Genomic DNA, 23,053 nt, shown 5'->3' on the forward strand with positions numbered 1-23,053 from the left:
GATTTACTATACAGCGAAAAAGAGGAGGCATATAAATCAAACAAAAAGTTACAGGTAATATTTGCAAACCATGAGACCTTTGGCCTTGTGGTTTGTAAATAATACTAGAACACCTTGAAGGTAATGTAGGTCCATATTGCACATTACTCATTTTGTATATTTCATGAGTTATTGACTTTTATACAAAAATGTTGATTATTTCAGCGTCATTCATTTACCGTTTGCCTATAAATTGTGTCCTAGTGCACAGGTCTGCACCAAACTTTGAGATCCCGTGGTGTGGTCAGCTAAAATTAAGCATGCAAATTTTAGGTGGAGAGGGAAAAAAGTATGGGTGTGAAAAAAATGAAATCTATCCATTTTACCTTTCAAAGGAATTTTTGCTTGCACCCGCAGCAAAAACTGTTCAAACGGATTTGTGACACTGGTGGCATAAAAGAAGAGCCTTTCTCAGAAAGTGTGCTTTCATTAATTTGGTGTAAATCTGTTCAGTAGTTTTTGAGACATAGGAATTTTAAAAACGTGCTTAATGAGATTGAAAGTGTTAAGGCTTTTGTATACCTCTGCTGATTTAAATCATGATTCAGAAAATCGCAAATTCTATCAATCATATTTGAATTTTTTCCCATATGTGACTGACCAATTAAAGGGAACAAAGCTGGTACTAAAAATAATGGCTAGACATTTGAAGATTATTACGCTGGACCCAATAATAGGGAATCCCCAATCCAAGATACCTTACATCACGTTTAAAAAGTTAAATCCGTTCATCATAATTTAGTCAAAAGAGAAACAGCAGGATATGTGAATAAAGGGGAAACCTCGATTTCATTGCTGTCAAATATAATATAAAGCATGTAAACAGGTTATAGAAAACCCACACTAGGAGTACCCATTTATACAGGTAAATGGATCAAAATAAATTTTAGTATGACATGAAAGTGTGATTATGCAGTTTATGTCCTAGATTATCCATACCCTAAACACAGCATTGGTAGGGCTGTCCGGTAAACAAGAACAAGGGTGAAGGTGAATCCCACCCTGCCTCGAGATATTTCCATGAACATCAAGGAGGGAAATGCAACGTTTTGAAATAGCATGCTATGGACACTGTACCTTGGAATACTTCTGGTGGGGACAGGAACTTTACTTCTAAAACAATTAGATTCTATACATATTCTGGGATTAAATAACAAGAAGCTGTAGGCCTACGTACTGATGAAAAAGTATTTGTCCTCTTAGGCTGACAAATATCTTGCTCTGCTATTTTCTCCATTGGTTGTGTGTTGTATATGATTGTGTTTTAAAAACCATTTTAGTCCTTTACAGATTGTTGATTGACATGATGGCCATATAATGAACTACTTCTATTTAGTCTCTTCTTTTTCTATGAAGGACTTTATTCACAACGATTCTGGATCTTGGTTGGGTAATTCTATTGTAGCATGTAAGGAAATGCTTCTTTTGTATGGTCACCCCCAAGTTTTTGGACTAATTCTGCTGTTTTTTCGACTCTAAGAGCGCAGTGAGATCTGCTAAACAGACCTCAGTGTCAGTGCTTTGACCTTAAAATGTGTACATTGCATTGGCTTATACCCAACTGGCATAAACTAGCTTACCTACAATTCCCTAGTATTCAGTACCAAGGGTACTGAGGGCATGTACGTTAGAGAGTCATCCCAGGGTTTGCTGCACTGGTTGTGCCATCCTGGGTATGACAGGGGTAAAATGAGAATCCAAGTCCACCATCACAGACTGGAAGAGCAGTCTTAAACTGCTTGCCTGACTTTGCCATTTAAAACAATGGCAAAGCCAAGCCTTGCCCTGCAATCTGAGTAAGTCGCCCCTATGGCTGGCCTACCGAGCCCCAAGGCAAGGTGCAGCATATTTCATGGGCAGAATACGTTTTTTTATGTGTTCTGACAGCAAAAACATAAAACTGCCATCTTCCTTGTGGAAAGACTTGGTTGCCCAATTGGTGAGTACAGAGTTACACTGTTGACCTCTCAGCAGAACGGTGCAACCAAAGTTGGTGCTCCAAGTTATCAAACCACTTGTTACACTGAGCCCGACTTGATACTCAAGTCAAAATTAATGTAACTTGTTTCAGTGTGCAACTTTTACAAAGTTGCCACATTGTTGCCTTTAGTTCCCTAAGCTCTTAATGGAAGTACATGGAGTTTGTCCTCGAGGCAGCTTTCTGCTCGCCTCAGGAGATGTGCTAACGACTCCCAGGAAAGATTAGAATAGGGGTCTTCATGGATTAGAGGTGTTATCTCCCTCCTGCAGGGAGCCGCACAGATGTTGGCCCAAAAGGCGAGCTTCAAAGGAGAAGCTGCCTTTAAAGGGCAAATGGAAAACACTTGGGGGAAGACTGCTCTATTGTTTAGGTAGACAGGCCATCTCTCCCACATCCTCCTGTTCTGGCTCAATCACCCCCTCTTGCTGGTTGGTCTGTTTGCCCATCCACTGTGAATGTGCTAATTTGTAAAGAGTGTAGAAAAACAAACAGAAAGTCCCTGGATGATGGGGGTATACCCTAAGGCGTAAGGTAACCTAGCCACAAGGCTTGGGGGTTATCTACGCTTTCAGAGACAGAGTTGTATCAATAGACTCAACATACCATATTTCTAATAGAGGCCAACAGTCAGTGTAAGAACCCTAGCTACAATTCACACATTAGTTAAGAGACTATAATCTTCACCAGTATAAAAACAACAGTTTATTAAAAACAATACAATTTCAATTTACAATAGAGGAATAAAGACATTTTTTACAATTAAGTACACAATTAAAAAAACCAAAAGTCGACGCGGCGTTTCGGTGTCTTGTGTCGATGATAACACCTTCTTCAGGACGGGGTTTGTTAAAAAATCTCTCAGAGATTGAGGGATTCGGAGCATATGTAATATCATGAGGATGCAGTTTTTTCTATCATTACTCTGCCTCTCATGGACTTATCTTCATTGGAGGAATTTATCAATACTTATTCCACCTGGATATAAAGATTCATATGTGTGGTCCACGAGGAAGCTGTATCAGGAACCAGATGACAGGGAGGCCGATACCCAGCAGAAAGACAATACAAATAGTTCCATTCCGAAAATCTACAAGGAAAGGAAATAAAAGCGAACTAGTAGAAGGAAATGAAAACGATATGAACACCTCTACCTGTATATGAATAAGCTGGAATCCTGTCCACACGATACCACAAAAGTTACATGTGGTTAAACCTACAGATATACGGTGGTCACCCCTGATACAGCACAGACCACACATATGAATCTTTATATCCAGGTGGAATAAATCTCTGAGAGATTTTTTAACAAACCCCGTCCTGAAGAAGGTGTTATCATCGACACAAGACACCGAAACGCCGCGTCGACTTTTGTTTTTTTTAATTGTGTACTTAATTGTAAAAAAATTCTTTATTCCTCTATTGTAAATTGAAATTGTATTGTTTTTAATAAACTGTTGTTTTTATACTGGTGAAGATTATAGTCTCTTAACTAATGTGTGAATTGTAGCTAGGGTTCTTACACTGACTGTTGGCCTCTATTAGAAATATGGTATGTTGAGTCTATTGATACAACTCTGTCTCTGAAAGCGTAGATAACCCCCAAGCCTTGTGGCTAGGTTACCTTACGCCTTAGGGTATACCCCCATCATCCAGGGACTTTCTGTTTGTTTTTCTACACTACTTACCCGGTCCCTTATTGGTTCCAAGGGTACCTCCCTCCTTGTGTTGTGAGTAATTTGTAAAGAGAACATCAAGCTTCACTTTTTAATTCCCATATTGCCATCGCTAAGGCTATTTTCATGAGCATGCACCGTTTCCCCCCCACTAGCTTTTAACCTGGCTACAAATTTTGTAGGTATTTGCGTCCCTATTTCTTCTGTGCACACTTCACAAGCATCTAAATGAAATGTCTTCTTTTATTCCCATGATACAATATTACACATCATTGTGTGCTTTAGCACATCCACATGCAACCTCGCCGTAGCTTTTATAATGGAGGCTACATTTCCAGCCCTTTCCCACTGACCCCTGCTTTGCATTTTCAGATCATCCCATGTGGTCAGTGGTATCTGCTATCCTCAGGTGGTGCCGGCCATAGACCTCATGAAGTAAGTTGTCTTCAACCCTCTCCTTACCGACATGGTGCTTAGCGCGCTTACCTGTTGCTTGAGAAACAAATATGCAAAGTGTGAATGACAATGACAACTGGCGACACCAAAGTAGACAACTCTATGGATAAGAACCTTCGATGATGATCTCAAATATTGCTTTTAATCAGAACTAGTCTTCAACACATTGATAATTAGCCAAAGTGGGTGCACTGAGGCATTACAAAAAAACCTAACAGCGAATCCTTTCAGACCGAAAGATTAACCATGGGAAGGATGACCGCATGGTCACAGAGCGCTTTATTAAATATTTTATTCATTCATTCATTCATCTATAGTTATTAAAGCAAGCAGTGAACTTCTTGATCTACATCACAAACATTTTAAAAGGAAATATCTGAAGACCATGTTGCATATGTGCAATACACTAAATTCTATCCACCAGCTGCAGAATTACCAATGTAATACTCATCTCTGCGTTTGTATGTATGTATTTGAGCTTGTAAAGCGCACTGCTACCCGTCCGTAGGTTTCCTGGTGCTGTATAACTCTGGGGAACCCGTCCTGGCTTTCCCTGTGGGATGGTCCCTGCTGGGAGTCCCCAAGGTGGAGCCAGGCATCCCCGGAATTGATGGGGCCGTTGTGGAGATTAGGCAAGCTAATGCCCAGAGTTGCCGACTGGAACCCCTGATTAGAGTAAGCACCGAAGCGAGAATTATCGAGTCCGCTGACCCAAGTCCACGACCCTGCCGCGTCGGGAATTGAACCCTGGTCCCGGGCCGACTTCTGCTCCCGGGTCTGCCGCCTCTAACCAGTGAGCCACACTACTCCACTGCGTTAAATCTAAGGGTCATCAACATGTACTTGCTTCCTGAGTAGCAAGAATGCGGATGTCAGGTAGCAGGAATGGTGGGACTTGTGGGGTCTTATCATGGTTGCACACTGGGATTGGGAGGTTATGTAGATTAAGTGGAGAAATGTACATTTACCAGAGTTCACACACAGAAGACCTATTGAGAGGGGTTTCAGACTGCTAGACCATTCTTGCTTATTGTTTTGTTGCTTGGTTTCTCATAGAAATAAAACTTTGTTATATCCCAGTCTAGACAATGTCAATTATTCCTCTAAAAACAAAAGGCAAAGAGCTCAAACACTAAGATGTACAGAAAGTTGTACTCTGAACATCTGCCTTTATTGGTGACATCCCACTACATGGCCTATGACATCACGGATGCTGCCTCAAACTATCTGTACTTGTTCTCAACATCCTGCGCAGTCTAGGATGGCAGCTTGTCTGTACATTCAAACGTGTCTTTTAATGACTACACTAGTCTTCTCTATCTTGGCTGTTTTAAGAAGTTTACCCAGTTAGTGTGCTGTGTTTTACGTCAGCGCCAAGAAGCTCTGCGTATGCGCTTGAGGATAATTATCACATGCCAAAACAGGCATGATATGTTGTGTAGCTATGTACGAAGCCTTATACTTGGTCTAAGTTTACAAAACCTTTTGGACTGAAGTTTAGAACTCTAAACCTGTACAGGTGTGTGAGTGATGCGTAGAAACTGGCAAACTAGGAAGCGTTTGCCACAGGTCAAGCAAGTCATGGGCAGCAGAGCCGGAACAAAAATTTCAATTCTGACATGTACCAACTCCCCTGCAAATCTAGGATTGATGTTTCTTGCAGAAGCCAAGATGATCAAACCGAAATAAATTGTAGCTTGGCAGTTTGTCCCTTTGTGTCTCCGTATAGGAAATGGTAACAGTTTTAACTATGTAATTATTTAGCAATCGGATTGGGTTAAGCATATGTTATTGTTTCTCCCTGTGCAACACAAAAAGATGATGGACAGATTGTTGAAAAGTTTCAGCACTCCGTCCATCATCCTGTTGGGTTTGCTATTGTTTCAGCCTGACAGATCTAGAAAAGAAATGTATGGATAAAAAATTTTAAAAAATGCAAGGCACAAGACTTGTCATCGGAGACGTGTTGTCGCTCAGCTGCTTGCCTCACAGCGCTCTCCTTCGGAGCCGTCACACAGCCTGGGGTTCTGTGCCTCAGCATCACCGACCCCCTCGCCACATGATCCTCTTCCGGGTGCCGACTTGTTTGTTTTGTGTTTTGGTGCTGGACTGTCTCTACCCCTGGTAATTGTGTTGTCGGTATTATGTGGGATTTGTCTCCGTGTAGTCGTCTTCGGGAGTCAAGCTCTGGTAAACAATGCCTTGCATCACGTCACCTGGGAGCTGTGTTGTCATATTTAGTGTAAGGTTACACCTTCCTTCTGTGAGGTGCCCGCCGGCTGGGGCTTGCTCTATAAACAGCTCTCGAAAATTCACACTCATCATTCAAAATACAGAACAGATAGTGAAGAAGAGGACAAACTGAGGCAAAGCTAGCAGAAAATGCTTCGGTGCCTTTATTTTTCGCAAGAAGGTATGCAGCAGGCAAAAACAGTCGCACTGTACAGACCAATGAGCATCAACAGGCAAACATGCTGCTGTCTCTGGGGCTTTCAAGTCCATTCTTTGCAGGCAGGGAGGGGATCAGCTGCTGTGAGTCAGGGCAGTCATGCTGGCCTCCACTTCGGACAGTCTCTTCAGCATCAGGCCGACTGTGGCCTCGTCAAACTCCAAGCACAGAAATTCAGAGTCCTACAGAAAAGGGCAAGAGAAGAAAGATGTTAGTCTTTAACTCATATAGGTGCGTGGACTGTATTTTTGCAGTGCGATCTGTTTTTGACTAAGACTGATAAGATTGTATTTAACAGTGAAACTTAAGTCGAAAATAATAGTTCTACAGGAGTGGACCAGAAACTACACCAAATAAGTTTATGGACTCATTATAAGTAGATTGATTCTGTTTAAACGCATGGACGCAATATAAGTGTATGGTGGACTCAGAGTAATTGTATCGGTGTAGGTTTATGGACTCAGCATAAGTGGATAGACTTAGTATATGTGTATGGACTCAGTATAAGTGTATGGACTCGTTGGACTCAGTGTAATTGTAAGAACTCAGTGTAAGTGTATGAACTCAGTATATGTGTATGGACTCATTGTATGTTTATGGGCTTAGTATAACTGTATGACTCAGTATAAGTGGATAGATCAGTATAAGTGGATAGACTCAGTATAAGTGGATACACTCAGTATAAGTAGATAGACTCAGTATAAGTGGATAGACTCAGTATAAGTGGATAGACTCAGTATGAGTAGACAGACTCAGTATAAGTAGATAGACTCAGTATAAGTAGATAGACTCAGTCTAAGGGTATGGACTCATTGTAAATGTAAGGACTCCGTGTAAGTGCATGGACTCAGTGTAAGTGCATACATAAGTGCAAGCATATGGGCTTGGTGCAAGCATATGGGCTTGGTGCAAGCGTATGGGCTCGGTGCATGCGTATGGGCTCGGTGAAAGCGTATGGGCTCGGTGAAAGCGTATGGGCTCGGTGCAAGCGAATGGCTCGGTGCAAGCGTATGGGCTCGGTGCAAGCGTATGGGCTTGGTGCAAGCGTATGGGCTTGGTGCAAGCGTATGGGCTAGGCGCAAGCTTATGGGCTCGATGCAAGCAAATGGGCTCGGTGCAAGCATATGGGCTCGGTGCAAGCATATGGGCTCGGTGCAAGCATATGGGCTCGGCGTAAGCCTATGGGCTCGGTGCAAGTGTATGGAATCAGCATACGTGTATGGAATCAGTATAGGAGTATGGAATCAATATGAGTGTATGGAATCAGTATGGGTGTATGGAATCAGTATGAGTGTATGGACTAAGTATAAATGTATGGACTCAAGGTAATTGTATCAGTATAGGTTTAAGGACTCTGCATAAGTGGATGGAATTCCAGTATAAGTGTATGGACTCGGTCTAAGTGTATGGATTATGTATAAATGCATGGGCTCGGTGTAAGCGAATGGGCTTGGTGCAAGTGTATGGGCTTGGTGCAAGCGTATGGTCTTGGTGTAAGTGCATGGGCTCAGTGTAAGTGGGTGGAATTAGTATAGGTGTATGGAACCAGTAAAAGTGTATGGACTAAGTATAAATGTATAGACTCAGTATAAGTGGATGGGCTCAGTATAAGTGGATGGACTCGGTGTGAGTGTATAGACCAGCGTAAGTGTATAGACTAGCGTAAATGTATAGACTCAGCTTAAGTGTATAGACTCAGGGTAAGTGTATAGACTCAGCGTAAGTGTATAGACGCAGCGTAAGTGTATGGAGTCAGTGTAAGTGTATGGATTCAGTGTAAGTGTAAATGAAAGTACGCAGTGTATGCGAATGGACACAGTGCTACGTATAAATTCTCATGATAAATATATGTTCCTAGTGTAAGTACACAGTATAGGTGTATGGACCAAGTACAAAAGTATGGACTCAGTATTAGTGTATAGACTCAGCATATGAGTAGAGACTCAGTGTGTGTGTATGGACTCAGTGTGTGGATTCAGTGTAATCTGGTAAAAATGTATCATGTCTGTGAAATCAAATGTATTAATTTAAAGGCGCACCTTTAGATTTTCTAAAGTGCCAGTAGTGTGAGTTAGTAACACAGAAAACTTTACACTGTGACTTTGACTAATGCCCCTAATCACTAAACTTCAGTCATTTAAAAAGGTAATAGAAATTTCACAACCATAATTCTAGTATATGCAACTGAACATACATTAAAAATAGTTCTACAAATTTACTGAACAAGATGCATAATGCAAACTATTTCAGCCATTTTTGTAAAGATATATACATCCTTTTAATTCATGATGTTATCTGCTAATAGGATCTCAGAATACAAAAGGAGCACTCATTGACAATGGGCACCAAATGCAGGAAATGGTCCTTGCACTTGGTGCCCATTAACACCAGGCACAACATTAAAGATGGCACACGTGGTCTTGGGTTTATGAGCTAACTTCTTCAGTATGGGGGTGTCCTCATTGTGCCCAGCTCACCACAAGACAACAGTGACGTCACACACATTCTCTCAGGGAGTGCCAGACATGCACGTCAATTCACCAAAATGCCAGGGGTAGCAGAAGTGACCTCACTCCTTGACCCTCCCCCTCATGACATCACAGGAAGTTGTGTCATGTGACCATTTTACCTGATGACCCTACAGGAGGTGACACATTTTAAGGTCTACAATAAAAGACTAATGAAATAATATATATAACAAAGTTAATAATACTAAGTTACTACCCATATTTTAGCTTAGCTATAACAAACGAGCTGTGCAATCATCATATTCCAGTGGCAAAAACTTCAGTTATAGTACAGCCAGACACATCCACTGTGTTGCCAAATGTACAGTCAAATGCCCTACAAACAACCTCCACATGCTTAGGCACAACCATATAAAACCATCATCATTAGAGACTAGCCAGGGTGGTGCATGTGAGGCGTTTTCCTGTTCGGAGCTAATCTGCACACAAGCTACAGAGATGGGTATGTGTTCCACCCCTAACAACTGAGCGATTGCTCATGAAACTGTGCCTTTCCTGGAAATGTAATTACTTTAATCACTGATTTGTGTAGCTTATGTATAGAGCTGAAATATCATGATAACTGTAATCATTTGTTTTTTCAGATTATAAAGCACCAACAAAACATGGAATGCTCTCTAGTTGATTTAGTAATGGCAGGTGCTATGATTCAACAGCGCAGTGGTGCTTATTTTACAGATAGCAGAAGACTGACGTTTAGTCTAAACATTCCACTTGTAACAGCACATTCTACAAAGGGCTCAGACGCCAGATTAAAGTCATCATTCTGACCTATTGTACAGGCTACATACACATTTCTAGAGCTATTGATTGAATAAAAGGTGCATGGGGAGCATGGCTTGCCGATAGGAAGGACCTTTTTTGACTCAACTTCATCATTTTCTGAAACATATACACATTGAATGCATGTATGTTGCACAAAGAGTTACATATGTGCTTGAGGCAGGTAGATATATTTGTCAAAAGGATTTTACAAAACATTAAAATACACTTTGTGATTAAAGAAAATTGATTATAGATGGTTTCTTTGCATTGTATAAGATTGATTTCTTCTTTTCTACAGGTGTCCCCCTCCTATTATTTTGGGTTTCATTGCTATCAGGAGGCCACAGAAAAGATGTGTGCAATCTCTAATTGTGTACAACTCTTCTGTGACATCATCACATTCGTTTTCAGTGGTTGGTTCTCTATATCAAGCCATGCAGGTAGGTGGAATGATGTTCATCACCCTGTGAGTACCTTTATCCATAAAGTACTCTGCACTCACATGGATATTTCCCCTCACGTGCATGCCCCTAGTTATATTGAATGCCTGTGTCCTTTGCCCTAGAAACCCAGAGGCACATTAATATATTACATTAGGACACTGCACCATACCTATCCAGGAGAAGCTACCCTTACTGGGATCCGTGACCTTCCTCCCACTTCTTCCGAAGAGCACGATGAAAAATGATGTATGGCCCAATTGACAGTGACAGACTGGAAGACCCAGTCAATATCTGGGTTGGTCAACTGAATGTTTCTTTATTGTCACAAAAGCAAGCAGAGAGTTTTAAGAAGTGCCTATGCTGCACTGAAAAGAAACAGCCCCTACCTGTTAAGTATCCCTCCCACCACCTAAAAGTGGAATGTCTTTTATTCAATATATGGAAAGACCTCCTACAACTTTAGACAGTTAAAAAAAGGATGTGTTGGACCAGAAACAACTTCAGAAATAGGGTGAGGTAAAACACGAAGAACAACTGGCACAAAAACTAGTGATATCTGGAGGAAGCAGGGACTCCCGGTCTGCCAGAAACCTCTTACTCCAACCCGCCTTCTTCCAGAAAAAAAGAACCTATAATAGGGCATTCCCCGGGGCAGCCCCTAGAATCTGGAACTCCTTCCTACCTAACATCAGAAGAATCCCCTCTCTCGCACTTTTCAAGAAGGAGGCCAAAACCTTCCTCATGGGTTAATTCCTTGTCTAATGCCTGACATGCCTGACTATAAGTCTGATGTTTCTCAGACTAGTGCTTCTCCGTTAGACCACCAACTCTCCCCGCAGAGAATTTTCGGGTCCCTTATTTTTACTTTTACTGTTTACTAATTTTATTCCTATTATTTGCCGAATTTAAAGATGATTGTATTAGTATTGTGTATCACCAGTATCCCCATGTTCCCTACACCCCGGCCCTTCGTCATCCCCCTGTACAGTTTTGTATGTATATTACTGCACCTTAACGTTGTTTGTACTCCTCTGTATACCCTGTAAAATGCTCTGATACTCTCACGGGTCAAGTTCGTGCTCTATAAAACACTAAAAATAAATAAGACAGTCCCTGAAGGCGTACTCAGTGCTCCTCTCGCTGAGATAATTTTTAGGGTCATCTAATGCAGTGCATGGTGCAGGTAATCTCTCTGGCATGCAGATCAGCCATAATATCACTAATTACTTTGTAGTTAATTGGGGTGCATTTTGTGCATTTGCAGCAATGACATATGGTCTCTTCATGCATTTCAAACTCTGTGTCTTCTGACAGCAGAAGGTACTGTTTAATGTATCAGGTTAGCAGATTAAACCACGCAGAGTTCAGATAGGATGTCATACTAAAATCATAATAGGGAACAGTTGTTTAAACCCTGTAAAAAAAGTAATTGAAGGATGCACATTAAAACATGAGAAATGGAGTATTCCGGTCTACAGAGGAACAAAATTATTATGACAGAAATGTGCTAGCTACATGTTCTAAAAATCATATGTCCATGCTGGTCCAGAAACCATTACTTGTCAACTGGAAAACCAGTATAGCTCTGATTTGTAAAAACGTTCTACTACTGTTACCCTTTAATATTTTTGACAATAATTCACGCTTTCTTATTTTATTACGGTGTTACATCTTTTCATAAACACAGGTGGAATGTTTATTTCAGCCCTAAATACACTGCATGCAAAAGCATTTCAACCTTGCCAGACTATTTAATAATTTCAAAAACTGAAGGGAACAACAATCGCCTTAAATTGCATTCTTTTTACTCCATTACAAGCAATGATGGCAAGAATAAGTGCTGTCTGACCTGCTGGAGATCCCATTGTCTTCTACAGGTGCTGGGTCATTGTGGTAGTGAGACAATAAAAATACTTTTGGTCTGCTCAATGCCTGGCACTGGTTACATCTTGATGATAACATTGCAGCTAGTGGCACATTCATGGGCATGGTATTGCAGGCTGTTGTATGATGATACAATGCAAGATTTTACCCCGCATGCAGTTACAACACAATTTTTTACCCCGACTTGCTGTCGGGGTGTGCTGGAATTTAGGATAGTATAATTTACTATTCCAACTCCAGTCTGTGCAACACTAGGGAAGGTGTTTTCGTTGTAATGGCATGCGGGGTAAAAGCATGCGTTGTAATGCATGCGTTGTAACAGTTGTTTACCATTGCAGGGATCTGGGAAACACCTCTCATGTTGCACCACACACACCATTTTGGCCTCAGAGTACAAGTCTCTAATGCTGGGAAAGCTATACACGTCTTCTTGGGTAACTCATACACTAAAAGGGGATAAGGAAGAGGCTTCTTTCTACATAGCTGAAGCACCAGGCTACTGATTGTTTCCTGCATGAAGTTGTGACCTGTATCTTTTCAGCTATTCCAATGGGGCTGGAAATCCATATCTTTTTTGACCCTTGTAATCATGCAGTACAAAAGGGAAAACACGTATAAACCCATTCACTGCTTTGCTTTAATGAAAAACACCTGCAGCCTTTTCGAAAAGGCACTTCTCTTTCGAAAGCAGCCTTGTTCACTTTCTGGTCTCACTGCTTATATCAAATCCGGACACAAAGGTTGCAAGGGCTCTGCCAGGGGTCGCATGGGCAAACTCCTAATTGACATCCATTGTGCCAGAGGGCAGCACGATATGTGTCATGGTAGGGGTCCACCAGCTTCTTTCCCGCAAGGGTCGGCTGCACAGTTTGGCTGATATAGAACCTCACTAAGAGAGGTCAGCCAGACTCCATGGCTTTCCAATAGGGAAAGACCAGTCTGTCCAAAAGAGCAGGTCAGTCCCACCCACCTGTGGGGCGTGCATGAAAACACCTGCAGGGTGGAGCATTTCACACCTGCTTTTCCTTGTGGGGTCATGGAGGATCTATGGGAACCACATACCACAGCGCCACTCTGAAAAGGCAAAACTGTCGGACGGAGATGGCGACTCGCCCGTAGCTCTCTTGGGTCAGCGGGAGCAGAATCGGCCCGAACGAGGCAACCTTCACCCTCACAGCCTTCAAACCGGATGAATATGCTTCGGAAGCCTTGAGCTTCATGGAGATCTGTTTTTCATGGTGACTACGGCGCTGGAGGCACTTTTACCGGTCTTGTGAGTTGTGGCGCGGCACGGCTGATGTTGCGCCCGCCATTTTGTGCATCACCGCTGACAGAGCTCCCATTATATCGCGCAAAATGCTTTTCCTGCCGAAATCATCTCACCAATGACTGACAATATCAGTGCATGAGCGCTCTACATATTCCCCCAATGTTTTTTCTGCTTAATGATTATACCAGTTACATAATTAAGAGATAGCAGCGCTTCCATTCAACAGCCGCCATTTCACAGCATTACTCATTCGAATTTGTTTCAGAACGCTGACTTTCTACATATGCCTGTATACTTCGGTTGGGGAATGCTTTTGTCACGCTTACATACCTCTGTGTCACATTATTACTAGTTTGCCTTTTCTTGTTCATATCGCATATTTCTTCTTGGAATGTTATAAATCAACCTAAACAAGTAAGCCACGTATGGTGGATTTGATACCCTATGATACCAAGAGAAATACCCTCCACAATATGTAAACAGTACAGGCAAATTCATTTCAGTGAGATGCGGATTCATTGAGCTTTTGATTGCTACTGATATATAATTTCGCTGACAGAGCTCTCTTTTCCAGGCGCTGCTTTCATGGTTTTGTTCCGTTAACAGTAGGTTTCTGACAACTCTACATGCGTATTTACTGACTTTAGCCAAACCTACATGATGTGACATAGCCTGCACATTTAATAACGACCACTCTGTATTACTCTGCAAGTGAAGTAAATTCAGCGACCTGATTTGACTGTCATTTACGCTGTTTTATTCATTGACTCTTCACTAGAAGCATCTATACAGCGTTGCAACTGTTTTCTCTAGCTGCACCAATTTTTCTGCGTCTTCTTAAATTACTGCTCCTCCATAATGCATTAGGGAGCACAATACTGAAACATTTCAACTTGGGATCTCGTTATCACTGATATTGCAGTTTCATCATCATTTCAATCTTTATTTCGACCAATTGGTCATAAAAGATACACATACATTAAAATCACATAAATTCTGTCACATTTGATAAAACATCAGTGCATGATTTGATGATCCACATCAAACATTATTGACAATGTTAAAAAAATAAAACAAATCTGCAACTACCCAGCATTTTTTAAAAGATAATTACGCGTATACCAAACATTTGTAAGGAATTTGGCAAGCGCAAAAACAATTGGGCCGGAAACATCACATTTTAAAATCCTATACATAGGTATATATTCCCTGCCACCCAAGTTCTTAATCAAAGGCAGCAACCAGTACTTTCTGGCTGCCTTATATGCTGGGCAGAAAAAGATCACATGTAAGTCATTTTCCTCTTTGTCGACGCAAAGGGGACAGTACTTAGTGGAAGGGACTTGCGACCAGGTGCTAGAAAAGGAGCGCAAAGGCAATGTACCGTATCTCCACTGTAGAAATAACTTTCTAGTGAGTACGGGATATATGGGATCAAAAGCCTTTTCAAGTGCGTAGAGATCCTTATTTTGCAGGAATTTGGAAGAAAGGGACCCCTCTGTCTGGGTAGCTAAAGCCCTTACCCTTTTGTGTTCATGATACAGATTCGCCAGAGATCTCTTAGAGATTGTAGGTGCTGTATCTGCTGGTTTAGTCCACAATTCGGGGAGCCCCAGATCTGTGCAAGTTGACTGGATATTTTGGACCCAGGGGATACTGAGCGCCTTAGGGTTTTTTAATAGTTCGACCAGTTCCGCCCTATAGTCGGCGAGATCGTCGCTGCTCCAAAGCCTGCGCCAGAAGGCGATGGGTCTTAGACTTATCTCGTCGGCGAGAGGCCGTAGCCCTAGATCAAGCCTCAGAGGGAGAAGTGGGGTGCTAGAAGGAAGTGCGGTAATTTGTCTTATGAATCTGTTTTCCGTGGATGACAGATTCCGACATGGGGTATGGCCCCACAGTTCAGCCCCGTACAGGATCGCCCCCCTGGCCTGTGCTTTATATATCTGAATTAGGGCCCCCAATGGGCGATAGGTCGAACCGGTCATCATCCGGGAGATTCCCCCGGTAATTTGTACTAGTTTAAGGTTAGCCCTAGTTTGATGGGTCCCCCAGGTCATATTTTCGTTGAGTGTCACGCCGAGATATTCAAACGTGGCTACTCTTTCCAGCCTTGCTGCTCCCAGCAGGGGATTCGGGCGCTGTTTGGGGCTTGGATTCAATACCATATATTTGGTTTTTGTGGCATTGATTTCCAGTCCTCTGTCCTGACAGAAGGCCACAAAGGCATCAAGTATCCTTTGGATGCCCATGGGGGATTTAGATACCAACAGCGTGTCGTCCGCAAACATTATTGCGGGCACACTGTTGCCATTTAGTTTGGGGGCATCTGTATAGTCGGTGGCGTTCAGATGAGCGATTACCCCGTTAACAAAGAGGCAAAACAGGGTCGGCGCCAGCACACAGCCCTGTCTTACCCCTCTGCCCACGGGGAATCTATCAGTCAGCTCCCCCGACCTCCCACACCTCACCTGGGCATAATTGTTATGGTGCAGCCTCTGCAAGGTCAATAAGATGTCTGGTGGTACGCCCATCCCTGCCAGAATGACCCAGAGTTTTCCCCTGGGCACAAGGTCGAAGGCGGCTCGTAGGTCCACGAAAATCGTGTACAAACTGCCACCCTCGAACCTCACTGTCTTCCAGTAGACCAGATTCAATCTAAAGACCTGGTCCACAGTCGATACCCCTTTCCTAAAGCCTGCCTGGTATGGACTGAGGGCGCCTGCCTCCTCGATCCATTCCTGAAGCCTATTCAGGAGGACCCTGCCGAACAACTTCTGCGCTACATCTATCAGGCTGATCGGTCTGTAGTTGGCTGGGAGGAGGGGGGATCCCTTTTTGAAAATCGGGACCACCTCAGCCCCCAGCCAAGTACTAGGGATTTCCATCCCACCGAGGATACCATTAAAAAGAGCAGCGAGGTAGGGCGCCCAGACGGTGGGCTCCTGCTTATACAGGTCTCCCGGTAGCCCATCCAGCCCAGGGGCCCTCCCCGAAGCCAGGCCTGAAATGGCAGCGGCGACCTCGCTCAGTGTTATTTGATCCACCTGAAAGCCCTGCCTCTCTGGTTCAATTGACACAGGAAGTTCTCCGGTCTCAGCGCTGTATAAGGACTGGAAGTGGGCCTGCCACACTCCAGGAGCTATGTTGGGCTCCACTGCCGAATGTAAACTCCCTGATCCCCCATTCACCATTCTCCAGAACAGGCGTTGGTCTTGCACTGCTAGGGCCTTAGTGAGTTCTTCCCACTGGTTTTCCTCCCATTCTATTTTAGCCTGGGCGAGAAGTTTCTTGTAGGCTTGCCTATATTGCTTAAGGCGTTCCCCTCCTTTGCCTTCCTTTATTACTCCAAGGAGTTCTGTTTTGGCCCGTCTACAGGCCGCATTGTACCATTGGATTTTGCCTTGGCACCTCTCTCTTGACTTTCGTACCTTACATGTGAAGTGGGGTGCCGCAACTTTTATAAGTTCCTTGTGGGCATCAGACAATTTACTACTTATATCTATATTACTTGCCCCACTATCAAGGTCCCCGACAATTTCCAGAATAGGGGTAATCTCTGCATAGAGCAGTGGGAGTTTGTCCTTTTTTGTAACCATATGCTCCCACCTAATTCTTCTCCTACTATTGTCTATGAGGAGCGTGGGGTGGTTCCCTTCTTCCTGGGTCACTAAGCCCTGAGGTGCTGGATGAACAAGGTCTAGCTCAAGGGCATTGTGGTCACTATCCAGCCTGTCTATTACCCTAAAATCCAGTATAGTTGACCACCTCGCTAATTGGACCAGAACATAGTCCAAGTGTGACTCTCTTCCCCGGCGGTTGTAGGTATTTTTACCTGGTATGTCCGAGTTAACTCTCCCATTGCACGCTCTAAGTCCATACCTTAAGGTGAGGGCAGTGATTTGCAACGCTAATGGGGTCCAGGCTTTCGGAGATGGAACATCAACCCCTGGTACTGCCCACCTAGCTTCTTCATCTGATAAGAACCCTTCCTGGAGGCCGGGGAGTGGCTCAAAGTGAGAATTAAAATCCCCACCCACCACATAGTATGAATCAGTCGACAGTTCAGATAAAAAGTTCAATAGTACATTAAAAGTCGGTGATTCTTTTGTCTTTCCCATCGGCCTGGAATAAATATTAACCAACAGGAGGTTTGCTTTGTTTGGCCATGTTAATGAGACCACCAGGATGTCATCAGAGTTACATGGGAGCCGTGATGCCACACAGCCCAGATGAGCAGCAACCCATGTCGCAAGGCCCCCTGAAGGGCGGCCTTTACCTTCCCACCTAGCTGGAATAAAGAATGATGTGTAGCCTTGGTGTCCATGGTCCTCTCTAGCCCAGGTTTCCTGGAACATGCATATGTCGCCAGTTTCTATATACTTTTCCCAGGTCGGCTCTTCCAATTTGTTTGCTAGTCCCGCGATGTTCCAGGAGATTATCCTCAGATGTTCAGAAGTGGGAGATGTCAAAACACAAGGGTTGGAAGAGGTAGGTCCTGGCTCCTCTTGTATTGCAAGGCCTGGGGCGGGAGCAGCATGGGTTACATGTGGCACCATAGCTCCTCTCTCCCCCTTGCCAACAGGGAGGGGAACCAAAGTTATCCCCTCAGCTGCAGCCACTCCATCAGTGGCTAGGTGAGAGAATTCGATTCTGCCGTGATCTATGGCAGGTGGATCATCCAATAGGCCAGAACTTGGACCGGAGGACAAAGTGAAATGCTCCAACGACCCACGGGAACCCAGAACCCCTGACGCTGTCTTACAGGCAGTAAGTCAGTCGACACCATCCAAGCTGTCCAAGCAGTTGAAGCGATTGAAATCACAAAAAGGTGTATCCGGTGGTTGAAAATACGGGCGTTGTACAGAGCCTTTGTGGTTTCGTCTATGTTCCACCCTTGACCAGTCATCGTATATTGGAGCCTGGCGCTTAGGAATCGGGGGAAAGAAAAAAGATACTGGGAGGGTCTGTATGGTGGAATCCAGGGATCGGTTCATTCCTCTACAAATGTGTCGAACCGTGCCTGGGTCCTTAAAGGTTACCATGATACAGTCCCCCACTATAGTTTTCCTAGTCTTCCCTAGCCATGGAACCCTTCTCACCATGATGATTTCGTTATTATATTGGGGAGGCAAGGGTCGGTTCCAATTAAGCCATTTAATAACCTTTTTCTTGAGTGACTGGTAGTCCTCATTTTCCCCTGATCTTAGGTGAGGGGCACCCGCTAGAACCACCATTAATCTATTGGCCTCAGGTGGGAGGTCTGGCCTCCGGGGTCTGGGAGTTGGACAAGCGGGCGTGAGTGGGGGAACATTGACATGGCCCTGACGCATTCCAGAGGACTCTATTTGTGAGCTATGTGAGGTCAAATCCACTTGATGAGTGGGTCTGGGGCTTTGGTTGTTGTGCCGTGCCTGGATTTGAATGGCCATAAGGGGTTGCAGAGGGGGAGCAGATGGCATGCTTCTGGGGGGGGCTCTATTGGCATTAATAGTGGCATCTTCTTTGGAAGGTTCCTCAGCCGGGGGAGAGATTTCCACTAGCTTTGTCTGCTTACTTACTAGGGTGCTCAGGGTGGTAAGAGAAGTTTCTAGTAAGGTGAGCCTAATCTCGACTTTTTTTAAGCTGTCGGTGATGGGCTGTAGAAGGGAGCGGAGTAGGAATTCAATGTTCCCCTTAGCAGAGAGTGGATTATTTGGATTTGGCGTAGTACCCTCTTGTTCTTTGGTGGTGGCAGTGGTTCCGGTATTTGGGAGCTTAGAAGGAGGCACTATCTCCGTATGCTTCCCCGGTAGAACAGTATTTGGCCGTTTCTTGCCAAAATCCAGATGGGATACTTTGGGTTTTCCCCACCCCCCCGTTGTTTTCCGGGCACGTTTGCTGGGTGGGGGCCTATGTAGCTCCACCACTACATTTATTTTGGGCTTACTCTTATTGGCCATTAGGGTAGGTGGAATTTGGGTTACCAGGTTGACGGGAGAATGAGAAGTCTCTAGGGGGGCTGGCTCTATGTTTTGTGCAAGCGCTATCCCTGAAGTGGGGGGGATTTCCCTTAGTAGGACAGGGAAATCCTCTAGTGTCGAAATATTTGGACTGTTGGGTAGCATACCCCCCTCTTGGGTGATAGGGAAGGGGCTGATGTCAATCAAGGGCCTGTTTTTCATAGATTCAATTGAGCGCCTGCGCTCCGCCCTGCGTTTCTCAAGTGGACCATCCATGTCCGCCTCACCTTTGTTAGGTTTGAAATAGTTATCCAGAGTCCCGGAGCGGAGGCTCCATCCCTTGAGGGAGTTTCCCGGTGTATAGGCGAGGGCATTTCCTTGGTTATGGCACGGGAAAGAATCAAGAGAGAGGGCCCAGCCCGGCCTCCTTCGGCCACTGACGGCCTAAGACGGTCCCGCCCTTGTCCCGGGCTTCTCCCGGTCGCTCCCGCGAGGCGGGGATACTGTACTCCTAGTAGTACTACTGCTGTGCTGTCATACGGTAATGGGCGGGGGGGGCGTGTCCAGCGGGGAGAGCAGCCCAGGTGTTGCTGGTTGGGCGCGCAGGGGCTCCTGGTCACTGGAGTCCCCTGCCTTGCTCGCAGCCCCGCCGGAACACTTGCCTGCCCTCGCGCTCCTCCTTTGGTCCTGGTACAGCCCTCTGCCGGTCGACGCGCTGCGGGACCCGCGAAGCGGGTCCGGCGAGTCGTGGGCGGTGGTACAGAGGGGAAAGTTCGCTAGCAGCAGGTCCGCTGTGCTCCACAAGGTAGGCAGCAAGAGTCCGTTGAAGTGTCCCACAGACGCTGGGGAGAAGGCTACTTTTCAATCCGTGTGCGGGGGGGCGTGTCCAGCGGGGAGAGCAGCCCAGGTGTTGCTGGTTGGGCGCGCAGGGGCTCCTGGTCACTGGAGTCCCCTGCCTTGCTCGCAGCCCCGCCGGAACACTTGCCTGCCCTCGCGCTCCTCCTTTGGTCCTGGTACAGCCCTCTGCCGGTCGACGCGCTGCGGGACCCGCGAAGCGGGTCCGGCGAGTCGTGGGCGGTGGTACAGAGGGGAAAGTTCGCTAGCAGCAGGTCCGCTGTGCTCCACAAGGTAGGCAGCAAGAGTCCGTTGAAGTGTCCCACAGACGCTGGGGAGAAGGCTACTTTTCAATCCGTGTGCGGGGGGGCGTGTCCAGCGGGGAGAGCAGCCCAGGTGTTGCTGGTTGGGCGCGCAGGGGCTCCTGGTCACTGGAGTCCCCTGCCTTGCTCGCAGCCCCGCCGGAACACTTGCCTGCCCTCGCGCTCCTCCTTTGGTCCTGGTACAGCCCTCTGCCGGTCGACGCGCTGCGGGACCCGCGTGGGCGGTGGTACAGAGGGGAAAGTTCGCTAGCAGCAGGTCCGCTGTGCTCCACAAGGTAGGCAGCAAGAGTCCGTTGCAGTTTCACTTTATCCTCATAAATGGGAAGATTACCTAAAGGATTAACACAACCCAACTCTTCTTCTCGAGGATTCTCAATCACCACCAGCTCACGTTACAGCTACCTTGCCATGGATGATCCAGCAAATACCTCACCTAAAGTTGTGTTGACATCATCTACTACCTTCAACTCTGGTGCTACTAAAACTACATCTAAAAGGTTGAAAAAGGATCCTCCTTCTCCTCCTAAACAGCAAACATCAGTCACAATGGATATACTACTAGAAGAAATTAGGGCCCTAAAACCATTCGTTGAAGATGCTTTCTGACAGATGGTCTAATGTGGAAGAACGTGTTACTACACTAGAACTAAATGTGGACTACTTAAACTCCTCTACTTCTAAGGTGGACTGTTTATGTTCAAAGGTGTCAATGCTTCACAAGGAAATCGAAAACGTGGAAAATAGAAATAGGAGAAATAATCTTCGCATCTATGGTCTTCCTGAAGGAACAGAAGGCTCGGATCCAATTGCCTTTTTTAAATCCTTTCTTCCAAAGCTGCTTAAGTTACCGGAAGGCACTCTTCTTAATCTCCAGAGAGCCCACAGATTGGTTCCAGCATCACCTTTATTATCCTCCTCTACAGCAAGAAAACCAAGAGGAGTGATTCTATACCTTTTAGAGTACACCGACTTGCTACGTATCTTATCAGCGGCAAAGGCAATGAATCATATTACTTGGTCAGGAAATTCCTTATTCTTCTCTCAAGATTATGCCAAATCAACTGCAGATCGACGCAAGGAGTTCCTAGCACTAAGACCTCAACTTTGTTCGATTGGTTTATTTCATCCCTGCCTATTCAAAGTAACCATCAATAATAACACTAACACCTATGAAGATCCCATAAAACTTAAAAGCTTCTTATACTCTTACCACGCCGACTCTTTGGACACAACTTCTTCATCAAGCTCTAAGTAGACATTTCTAACTCCTGATATGCGTATATTCTTCTTATGACCCTTAATTCTGTTATTGAATATGCTTGATAGCTAATACTTAGCTTACAAAATGTACTTATGAAAATACTGTCTCAATTATATATTTAACTTCTTTTTCTCCCTACTGGTTATCCTTGCGTGCCATCCTTTCCCCTATGTTCCAGCGTTTGTTGGTTCTGTTCTCCTCTCCACCTTCCTGATTGAGTCTTGGGCACTTCATTTTCCCATGGGGCCTCACAGCCCCCCACCCTTCGTATGTCTTGGATTATATGTAAGTCTTTCATCTAATTTGTTTCCCTTGTCTCTTGTACTATTCTCTTTCTTCTCTACCTCCTTCTCCCCTGCACTGTCTTTTCTCGACCTCTTTTTCTCTTAACTCTTTTCATGATCCTGAAATTCTCTCTCACATCTCATATGTTGATTATTCATTATACATTTCTCTTTCTTCAATTCTCTTCTACATCACGGTTGATTTATTTTGCACACAGTTGGTTAAGTATTTGGTATAGTTTAACTTGTTCACAGTTTTGCTTTAGTCGTAACTTACTATATATTTCTAATCTTAGTTTATGCCTTTAAAACTTGTTTCATGGAACGTCAGAGGTTTACATTCACCTATTAAACGACAGAGAGTCTTAACTCATTTAACTAAATTGGGAACAGATATTGCATATATACAAGAATCTCATTTGACCGCTGAAGAATCTGCTAAACTAAAAAGAGGATGGGTGGGAGAGATTCTCTTACCCCGGGTGATGGTAAACGCAATGGAGTTCTTATTCTTTTTCACAATTCCCTTCCTGTTAAAGTATTATCGTAATGTGCATATACAGCGGGCAGATGGATATTTGTTAAATGTATGGTGGATAATGCTCCAATCTCTTTGTTGAATATTTATGCACCCACAGTTGGGGATTCCTCCTTTTGGACTTCTTTGACCCAACAAATTACACAATGTTTTGCAGGAGACTGCAACGAAATTCTCGATCCTTTTTTAGATCGGAACTCGTTAACTCCCTTTGTCCCTCATAAAACTCATAAATCTTTTACACAAACAATCAAAGAAAACAAGCTTATAGACGCTTGGAGACTTGGTAATCCCACGTTGAGGGAGTACTCCTACTATTCCCCAACACATCACACCCAGTCACGGTTAGATTCTTTTTTTATCTCTCATAATATTTCTCAATCACT

At 44.4% G+C, this 23,053-nt stretch overlaps 1 protein-coding gene across 2 annotated transcripts in view; it reads right to left on the bottom strand.

The window, feature by feature from the left end:
• Positions 1–6,529: 6,529 nt before the first annotated feature.
• The window catches only part of COMMD1 (copper metabolism domain containing 1), a 758,302-nt gene continuing 741,778 nt past the window's right edge, over positions 6,530–23,053 (bottom strand). For both annotated transcript variants that reach the window (XM_078647070.1, XM_078647071.1), the window contains one exon: positions 6,530–6,780. In XM_078647070.1, coding sequence (XP_078503196.1) covers positions 6,732–6,780 — 49 coding nt within the window. In that variant the 3' untranslated portion in view covers positions 6,530–6,731. The remainder of the gene's footprint in view (positions 6,781–23,053) is intronic.

This window comes from Lissotriton helveticus, chromosome 6 (assembly GCF_964261635.1).
Source record: "Lissotriton helveticus chromosome 6, aLisHel1.1, whole genome shotgun sequence".
NCBI classification, from domain to species: domain Eukaryota; kingdom Metazoa; phylum Chordata; class Amphibia; order Caudata; family Salamandridae; genus Lissotriton; species Lissotriton helveticus.